The following is a 10,754-nucleotide window of genomic DNA, read 5'->3' as shown; positions in this document are numbered from 1 at the left end:
AAAAAAAAAATAATCTCCCATATGTCCAAATTAAAAAAAAAAATAAACTTTTTATAGCCTGTAAAATGTGACATTGCAGATCTGCTCTGAATGGCGCTGCTTCCCTTCTATGCCCGGCCATGTGCCCATACAGCAGTTACCACCACATATGGGGCATCCTTATACTCGGGAGAAATTGGGTATCAAACTTTGTGGAGTTTTTTTGTCATTTAATACTTTGTAACGGTTTAATTTTTGGCCAAAATTAATACATTGTCTAAAAAAATTACAGCTTGTAAATTACACCTTCATATTGTTTTAACCCATGTGAATCATCTAAAGGGTTAAAACACTTCTTATAGTTGATTTTTTTACACATTGAGGGGTGTAGTTTCTAAAATGGCATGATACATGCTGTTTAGGCCTCTCAAAGTCAGTTAAAGCTGAGAAGGAGCCTCTAAATAAGGGTTTTGGCGATTTTCATAAAAATGAGAAAAATTGCACCCAAAATTCTGAACCTCCTAACAACCTAGAAAAGAGAGAGGATGCATAAAACCCTATGCCGATATAAAGCAGACATTCGGGAAATGTTAGTTATAAAGTTACTTGGGTGCTATGACTATCTGCCTGAAAAGCAGAAAATTTTGAACTTTGAAAATGAAAAATTTTCAGAAATATTTGCCAAATTTCAATTTTTTTCATAACTAAACACAAAAGATATCATCAAAATTTTTCTATTACTTTGTTTTACCGTCACACATTGTACTTCAATCTCAAAATCCCCTGGATATGTTAAAGCGTCGCGAAGTTATAACCTCCTATAATGACACAGGGCAAATTTAAAAAATCAGGCCTGGTCCTAAAGGTCTAAAATGGCATAGACACGAAGGGGTTAAAGGGGTTGCCCAGGCTTGGCAAAATCTAGATAATCGACCAGGGAGAGAGGGGGCTGTAGAAGGTGCGTTTTCAATGTGTTTTTCAAAGCAGTTGCATTTTTGAAAATGCTTGCGTTTGTGGACTGCATTTTTGAAACGCATTTGATTATAAGAACAAACAGCTGGGAGATTTTTCCAAGAGACACTGCTGCCTGAAATAAATGCATATCAAGCATTGCGTTTTTTTTTTTTTAAAAACGCATGCATTTTTAATGCATTCGAAATCGCAGAAGAAACGCAACAACAAGAACACCACATGTGTCACCTGCCTCACAGTCAGATGGGAGAGTGCCTGCCACTGTAAACAAATATGCACGACACTGACAGGTGGCAGCGTGTAATAATAGAAACTACTGAGGAGGTAGGCATAACTTTTTTGTTTTTGTAGCAACACTTCCCACCCTTTTTACTTTATTAGGGGTTTTTTTTTGTTTTTAAAGTTGGGTGATTATCCAGATGTGTGTGTAAAAAAACAAACAAAAAAAACACATTACTAGAGGGGTAGCATGAATTGGTGTTTACAACCTACACAAATTACTAAGATACTGCAGCTCATGAATGATGGCACATCATTGTGAGCTGTGGCAAGAAGCTTAGTTGTCGGCACATTGTCCAGAGCATGGAGCATGTGTCCATTCAAACCGTCAGAAGATAAAGACTCCATGAGGGTGGTATGAGGGCCTGATGTCCTGAAGTGCAGAGCGATTAGCCATTTGCCAGAGAAAGCCCATTGACATTGGCGCCATGCTCTCTTCACGGATGAGAACAGCTTCACAAAGAGCCATGGAGAACATTCTGCTTCCTAGTATTGAAAGTTCACTGTGATATTTTTTTGGCCTGCTTCCCCTACTGAACACCACCATAAGAATATGGAACAGTGAGGGGAAGGAGAGGGCAGAAAAAAGGCAAGGATAAAATTTAACTTTTATTTCTATGTTTAAAATGAAACTCTTCAGATAGGGCATGCATAGCTACGTTCTTGATCCTCTGACCCAACAAAGAATGATTCCAATTTAGAATCCTGAATTTTATGTAAATGATTGTAGGGACATATATGCAGGTGATTTATTGGGCAATTATAAAGTCAAATTGATTTGTTTACATTATTTAGTATATTCACATTAGAATGCTTGCATGATTAGTTTAACTGTTGAACCGCAAAATTTATATTGTATTTCTACCTGGTTGGATATTTAATCTCTTCAACTGATTGGGGAGGGAGATGGGGGATACTGGGACTCCAGGGCCCAGGCCCAACGTTCTCCCTGGGTCTGTGACTGGAGTCCCACTTTTCCATCCCCTGATGGTGGCCCTGATTCTCTTGTGTTCTTGCCCCAGGTTCAGAAGCAGAGGCAGGCAATCTGAGTGGGAGCCCAGCATATACATAGATAGCTGGGCGGCTGTGGCAGGAGTAAAAACTGATTGCAGCCTTCTCAAACATAATACTTCAGGGCGCGTTCACACAATGCGTTCCTTTTGTTGCATTTTTGACACAGCAGAAGACTAGTTTGCAAATGCGTTTTTATAATCCTAACCAGATTATAATAATTGTCTTCTGCAACCTTAACTCCTTAAGGATCAGGCCCTTTTTTGTTTTTGCGTTTCTTCATTCCCCATCTTCAAAAATCTTTTTTATTGTTCCTTGTAAAGAGCTGTGTGAGGGCTTGTTCTCTGCGTAACAAATTGCAATTCAAAGTGACGGTATTTAATATACCATGCAGTGTACTGGGAAGCTGGAAATTCTGAATGCAGTGAAAATGATGTAAAATTGCATTTGCGACATTTTCTTGTGGGTTTAGATTTTACGGCTTTCACTGAGCGCACCAAATGACTTCATTCTTTGCGTCAGTGTGATCACATAGATACAATATTTGTATAGGTTTTATAATGTTTTCATACACTTTCATACACTTACAAAACCTGTGCAAAAAAAAAATCTTAATTTTGCCGTATTCTGGCGCCAATAAATTTTTCATACTTCAGTGTATGGAGCTGTGTGTGGTGTCATTTTTTGCAAATTTTTATGACATTTTCAATGCCACCATTTTTAGGAATATGCTACCTTTTTGATCACTTTTTATTGAATTTTTTTATATTTTTCAAAATGGCAAAGTGACATTTTTTACTTTGAGCGCTATTTTCCGTTGCAGTGAAAAACTGTTATTGAGCATTTTTGGACTCGGAGATGCCTAATGTGTTTGATATTTGCTGTTTATTTATATGACTTCTAGGGAAAGGGGGTTGATTAGAATTTTTAGGTTTTTGTAATATATATATCAAAAATTTTATTTGTACTATTTTTCAGACCCCCTAGGGCAGTGATGGCGATCCTTTTAGAGACCGAGTGCCCAAACTACAACCATAACCCACTTATTTACTGTGAAGTGTCAATGTGCCATATTAAGCAGTCACTTATTGCTGCCTGTTTTTAACATCTTTTAATTGTATCGGCCCCCTCAGGCCACCAATACAGTTGAAAGAAGGTGGGCAAATTCAGACCATCATTGTAGCTTCTTTCCAGCGGAAGAATGAAGAGTCCAGCAGGATGACCTCCAAAGATAAAGCACTTATTTTAACGCCTTCTCACTTTTCAAGCAGTTCCAAACAGTCAATGAAGTGTAGCTGTAAAATAGTGCTGAGCGCAGCATCTCATAAGTTGCCTAGGACTGCAGGAAGATTTAATGGATTTGGTCCTGTTTAGTGAACTCTGTCCTAGGTTCATGGCCCGAGTCCCCGCAGAAAGGGCTCTGAGTGCCACCTCTGGCACCAGTGCCATAGGTTCGCCATCACTGCCCTAGGGTAACCCTAGGTTGCCTGATTAATCCTACCCTAAGCGTATATGAGGATTTTGCACATCATCTATTACAATGTGCAAATTGCAAATTGTAATGGCCTAAAATATGACCGCCTTGGATCTTTGTGTGACCCGAGGCTGTCATGGCAATGTATCGCCACTCCCCGGTGACGTCACGAGGAACGACGAGACGCCCACGCGCTTTGCTGGCGGTGTTAAAAGGGTTAACACCCGTGAGGGTGTTGGTTCCATTGTGCAGCAAACACCCGGTGAGTATGAAGAGGGTATTGGCATTTTTCCTTTTAATAAAGTAAAAAAGGCAAAGCCTGTTTCGGACTGCATTATAGTCTTTTATATATATGTAGTTTTTTTTTTTGCTGCAGCTACCAAGCTACCCTGCCACATTATATACACTAGAGATGACATTTTTTTTTCCTTTTAGAAGGGCTTCCCCCTACCACTAGAACAGTGTTTTACATAATAACGAAAACCTAAAACATAAAACCTTTTTTTTTTGCAAATAAAATGTGATGATTATAATTAGAGAAAAGCAATGACTGTAGTAGAAAGAAAGATAAGTACATTTTCTGAGGGTTACAACAGTCACCAATCAGTATGAAGTACACAGGCCTTTGAATGAGTTCAGCACATCTGTGGCCACAGGACATCACTAGTCTCTCACACTGCTCTGGTGGGATTTTGACCCACTCTTCTTCCAGTCTCATCCACAGTTCTGTGGTTGTTGTGGGTTTCTGTGCCATAACAATTTTCTATAGGGATTTCAATTATAAAGGACATATCAAGATGATTTGGGACACTAAACCACCCACAGGTCCTTATGATTTAGTGTCCCAAATCACCCTTTTGCAAGTCCATCCGTAAACACCATAAAAAAAAAAACTTTATATTTACCAATATATGGGTCTGGTGAGGCCCATATCTATTGCTTCCTGCACCGTGGCTTCATTACATAAGCGCTGTAACTCATGGTGGATGCTTAGTGAAGACAGTACAATATGCCAGCTGCACTGTGGGACTGCCCAGGCGCAGGGAGCATTGGCACAAGGTAAGTATGAATGTTTTTTTATTTTACTAGTGGGCACAGAGGGATTTCCTAATGGGCGATTTGGGTCACAAACCACCGGTCCATAAGGTTTTCTTTAAGTTTAGGATTCTCGGCTGCCCGTTTCATTGTTTTCATGTCCTACTTTATCCGTTTTGCTGTGTGACAGGGGACATAGTCTTGCATGAAAGTTGCTGGCTGAATGCAAGGAAGGAACCAAGTGTTATTGAAGAAGGTTCCGATACACAGTACCGGAGTCATACAGGGTTAAAATGAAAACACATATGTGATTAAGCCATGGCTTTCACTGTGGGCTGCAAATGATGCCCCCCCTCCTTTATTCTTTGGGTTGGTATGATCATGGAGATAACAATTTTATATAGGTACCAGCTGTAACTCCCGCTGTTCCCCAGGGCAGTAAATAACTGCTCTTAGCTATAACATAATAGAATTGGTTAACAAAAATATCTTTTCAGTCACTGACTGTCTCCCCCTATCTCTGTATATCTATCTTATCTCTTATCTCTATCATATCTCACACATAAGTGTCATATACTCATTGCCTATAGTAACCAATCAAAGTTCACAGCTCATATTAATGACGTGGCAGAATAGCAACCAATCACAGCTCTGCTTTTTACTGCCACAGCAGCAGCAGACAATGGCTCCTGTATATGGGGGTTAATAAGTGTAGTTTTGAAAATAAGAAATTAATTCAAATTTCTGCTCAAAACCTAGTCTATGACGTTCCGTGTCAGATAGAGTGGCTGTGCAAAATTTGGTGAACATAAACCTGTGTTTTTGTTTTTTACTCCCCTCTTTTCAAAAGCAATATCTTTTTTTATTTTTAGGTTTACAGAGATGTGCTAGGGCTTTCTATCTGGGGGACAAATCGTACCTTCTAGTGTCATCATTTAATATTCTATGCAATGTAACGGAAAGCTGGAAAAAAAAATTCCAAGTGCAGTGAAATTGACAAAAAAACCCCCACATTTGTGGCGTTTTCTTGTGGGCTCTGTTTTTACGGGTTTTATTCTACGCTCGAAATGACACTTTCTCTTTATTTTTTTTTTGGGTCGCTACGATCACAGGGATATCAAATTTATATAGGTTTTATTAGGTTTTAATAGATTAAAAAAAATTGTAATCTTTTGTACATAAAAAATATAATTTCCATTTTAGCAAATTCTGAGGCCAATAACTTTTTCACACTTTGTTGTACAGACCTGTGTAAGGTGTCATTTTTTTGCGATATGTGCTGCCATATTAATTTATATCAACTTGGGACCTATATGACTGTTTTGATCATTTTTTTATTCAAATATTCATGGATTGAAAAATGGGAGAAAAGGCAGCGATTCAGACATTTGGGCACTATTTTCCCTTACGGTGTTCACGGCCGGGAATAATCATTTTTATATTGTGATAGAACAGGCATTTTGGGACACGGAGATACCTTTCATGATTATGATTTTTACTGTTTATTTACTTTTATATGTGATCTAGGGAAAGGGGGGTGATTTAAACTTTTTTACTTTATTTATTTATTTTACCATTATTTCAGACACTCCATGGTACTTTAACCCTGCAGGGTCTTATTGCTAATACTATATACTGCAATACTACTGTATTGCAGTATATAGCAATATTACTGGTGATCTCAAATAGCCTGCCATCTGCTGGCTATTAGATATCATTACACCTGGTAAGCCTACAAGTCTCATTGAAACTGTAGGCTGCCATGGCAACTGATCGCCGGCCTCCAATGACATCACGGTTGGCGGCGATCGCCCATCCAAGATGGCGGCGCCCAAGAAGTGGCAGTAACAGCTTTCTCCATACACCCTCCGCAGCACGAAGACATTATAGTACATTGTGGTGCACGTAGGGGTTAAAAGGGTTAAAAAAAATGTAAATCTTTTGTATAAAAAAAAAAATCTTAATTTTGCCATATTTTTGCCAACAACTCTTTCATACTTTAGTGTACGGAGCAGTGTAAGGTGTGATTATTTTGTGAGATGAGAAGACATTTTCACTGCTACCATTTTGCGGACTGAACGACCTTTTATCACTTTTTATTAAAAATGTGTTGTGCCAGAAAACTGGCATAAAAGCAGTGATAAATTCCCCATATTGTGTCATTTTTTTTTACATGGTGCCTTGTGTTACATTCGTGACATGTGACCAGAGTGACATCGCAGGTCCTTTAGCCTTCTAATAATAGCAAATTGTACTCCATGTATGTGATTACATGAAATCAAAGCCACCTCCATGGAGGATGGAAAGGAATAGAAGTCCATGGAGGCAGCTGTGATTTTATGTGGTCACATACATGCATGGGATACAGTTTGCTATTATTAAGAGGCTGAGATGATGGCACTTTGGTCACATGACATGAACTGTGATCAGTAAGGAGGCATAAGGCATGAGGAGTATTAGATGGGAGGAGCCAGATGATCCCCCGGACAAGCCCCCTGTGATGTCAGATAATATAAGAAAAAAGTTGATTTATGTGGATGTAAAACAATTTTTAGCTAAAAGAAGGGAGTCCCGTTAGTTAATAGAGCTCTAAGGAACCTGTTACTGACTGTATATGTGCAAATGTGGTGTCAGGTTTTAAAAGTTGAAGATTGAAACGGAGTAAAATTTCCTCAGTGATACATAACATATTGTAATGATGATAAGTTAGCACTAGGTGGCGCTGTTCCGTCTGTCAATTGGTCGTCCTTTTGTCTGGCTGTCTGCTTGTGGAATGCATTGCGTTATGGGAGATGATGCTGGCTGGTGATGCAGCGTATCTTGGTCTGCGGCTAGAGGACTACATTTCCCAGAGATCTCTACATATGGTAGACTGGCTGCAGCGCAAGGATGGGGTGCCGGTGGCTGGAATGAGTCTAAAGCACTGACCAGAGGATGGCAGCGTGTGACAGGGAGATAGTGTATCACAAGGACAGCTCCCAGGTGACATATAGTCCAGTGTACATGTTGTGTTCGTAGTGTAAGCATGGATCTGCAGGTGTGTGGTTGGGTGATGCATATACGTGTACAATCATTATCATCCACGTACTGAGGTGTGTGGGATGTAGTACATGTTGATGCATGCAGCATTCAGAAGAAACGCATCATTTCCATGCGGTACCGCCATTCCCCATGTATTTCCTATGTGCGTAATCCTGTCACTTCTAGCTCCATAGCAGAACATAGTACACACTGGCTTGTGCTGGGGAGTAAAAGAAACGTAATTCATCTGCCTAGCAACAACATGGAGGAGGCAGAGAGAAAAGTAATTAATTGCTCACATATTCAGTGCAAGACAGGTTGAAACACTGTTAAATTGGCCACCATTAAAGAATATTAAGGGTTAATGATACATTACTATTCTTGTTTGAGATTGTTCATTTGATATTTGTATATATCTCATGTATCAGGAATATTGATCTGTAAATCATACAGATGTATAGTAGTATGCATCCTGACCAGCAATCCAAATGGTGCCTAATGTGTAGTTTTAGTCTGATGCCATCAACAATGCAATAAACAGTGCAAATCCAGATGAATCATATTGACATGAGATGACACTCTTGTTTTCACTCATGATCTGATGAATAAGAAGCCTTTTTGCACAATACATTGCACTATATATTCTGTGACTAAAGTGGATGGCATAGGCCTTTACTATGGGTCATATGCAATTTAAGGGTTAATTCTAGTCAAATGAAAGAATCCTGATTTTACCCCTCTTGTAGTTTGGTTGGCATTGCCACAAGCCAGTACACAAACCATGCACCATATCCACCTTTGCATTTCTTCATGTGCCAAGTCACTGGCACTTCATGTTTGGGATATCCCTTTTCGTACATGTCTTTATCTTGAAGAGTGTTCACAAAAAGTGTTCCTTTAATATCCAATCATTTCTTTAATGAAAAAGGACATAACATTATATATCATATGCATATAACCAAAAATTGGATATCTATTTCACTGAGCTTATCTGATTCTCAGTTAGGTGGTTATCAGTCCTTCTAATACCTATAATGTTATCACCAAGCTATCTATGAGGGTGATGCCACACATAGCGTTTTTGGTCCGTTTTTAGTCAGTTTTTCCCAATTATCTTAATAGATAAACAGGTTGTAAGCAGACAAACGCATAGCATACTGCCAAAAACGGACTGAAAACGGATGTTTAAAAACAGACCAAAAACGCCATGTGTGACATCACCCTTAGCCCACAATAGCCTAGTTTTTGTATTCAGGACCAGATATATTAGACCTTGCAGATGCTATGCAGTCCTTCTGTAGAATTGGTTGGTCACATCCCCTTTGCTATTAATGCATAATTTGGAGACCATCGGTGGAGATCGTGGGTGCTCCAAATGTATGGTCAGATTCGGAAAAAAGGAGACTAGAAAGCGCTGTCCTAGTGTAATATGTCGATAGAAGTTAGCAGGTAAAAGAATGGTAAATGCGCTCAGCTTTTTGACGCTTTTTGGGGCGCTTTGAATGATCTCTCAAAAATGGCTGCCGGCATCCACCTCCTAGCAAAGATCTGCTCCAAGGGAACCGAATACTGCGATTGCAATGCAGTTGAAGGACCCAAATGTAGTATCGGAGGTATGGAATGTTGCTGGCGCTCGAGCATGCAGAGCTTCAATCATGCTTTTTTAAGAGATGTTTTATTACAACGCGTTTCGGCTCGGGATTCAAGCTTTTTTCTTGTGCTGGAATCCATCATGCTGGGAGCAGCAGCTCTTCATCCTTCCATCGATCAATAAAAACATCTCTTAAAGAAGCATGATTGAAGTTCTGCATGCTGGAGCGTCAGTAACATTCGATTCCTCTGATACTACATTTGGGTCCCTCTACTGCCTTCGCTATTCAATAATTGCTTTGCATTGTTACATGGGGACAGGAATTTGTCCCAAGGATATAAAGATTGGGGATATTGAGGGAGCAAAGACCAAGCCTTTCTATCTTTGGTGGCCTAATCAAGGAGCATCACCAGTACCCCATTGTGACCGTTCTTATGGGGCCTTTTCTGTATCTTCCAGTCTGCAATATAAACGCAGTCCTAGGGGATATTTAGCAGGACCTCTGCGCTACGCCATGACATGCTAAGATGAGGAATGGGACATGGGGAGGTGTGGATGGGAGGGGCTGGCCAAGCAGGACACACCCCTCTGATGCCAGGTAATAAAAGATAAAGTTGATGTTTGGGGATGTAAGTGAAACAATTTTTTGCTAAAAAAAGTGTCAGCTAGTTTATAGGGATTTATGGGTACCTGTCACTAGCTGCATTTGTGCAAATATGGTGACAGGTTCCATTTAAGGATGTAAATATCACTAGCTGCACATTAAGATACATGGTACAGACAAGTGATTTTTAATGAAATTGTTGGTTGGAAAGTCAGATTGCTATAAATATTCAAGATTTAAGATCACTGATGCATCCAATCACATATTGGCCTTTCTTGAAACCAGTTTTTGCTAAACAGGTATTTATTTTAGCAATTATCTAAGATTTCACAAGGAAGCTCAACTTTTTTAGAAGCAAAAGAAATAAAGAACGTACACTGAAAATGTAAAAACACATCCTACATACACAGCACTTGTATTCTCTGTTTGTTAAGTAGACAAGTTATTGTAATGTCCAGACATCAGTGTATATTCTATTTCCTTCCCTCTTTTTTACCTTTAACCCTTCAAGGATCTCGCCCTTTTTTGTTTTTTGTAAAGAGCTCTGTGACAGCTTGTTTTCTGCATAACAAATTGCACTTCATAGTGACGGTTTTATTCTTCCATGCCATGTACTTGGAAGCAGGAAAACAAATCAAAATGCAGTGAAATTGGTGAAAAAACACTTTTGCAGCGTTTTCTTGTGGGCTTGGAATTCACGGTTTTCACTGTGCGCCACAAATGACAGGTCTAATTTATTCTTTGAGTCGGTGCGATCATGGGGATACCAAATCTGTATAGGTTTTATA

The 10,754-nt window shown here is 39.4% G+C and overlaps 1 protein-coding gene across 2 annotated transcripts in view; it reads left to right on the top strand.

Annotated features, from left to right (window-relative positions):
* Positions 1–7,497: 7,497 nt before the first annotated feature.
* The window catches only part of LOC140064076 (survival motor neuron protein 1-like), a 41,700-nt gene continuing 38,443 nt past the window's right edge, over positions 7,498–10,754 (top strand). For both annotated transcript variants that reach the window (XM_072110563.1, XM_072110553.1), the window contains exon 1: positions 7,498–7,732. In XM_072110563.1, the coding sequence (XP_071966664.1) occupies positions 7,685–7,732 (48 nt within the window). In that variant the 5' untranslated portion in view covers positions 7,498–7,684. The remainder of the gene's footprint in view (positions 7,733–10,754) is intronic.

The sequence above is a fragment of the Engystomops pustulosus genome, chromosome 1 (assembly GCF_040894005.1).
Source record: "Engystomops pustulosus chromosome 1, aEngPut4.maternal, whole genome shotgun sequence".
Classification (NCBI taxonomy): Eukaryota; Metazoa; Chordata; class Amphibia; order Anura; family Leptodactylidae; genus Engystomops; species Engystomops pustulosus.
The sequence above is the reverse complement of the archived record's forward strand: the minus strand, read 5'-3'. Positions and strand labels throughout refer to the sequence as shown.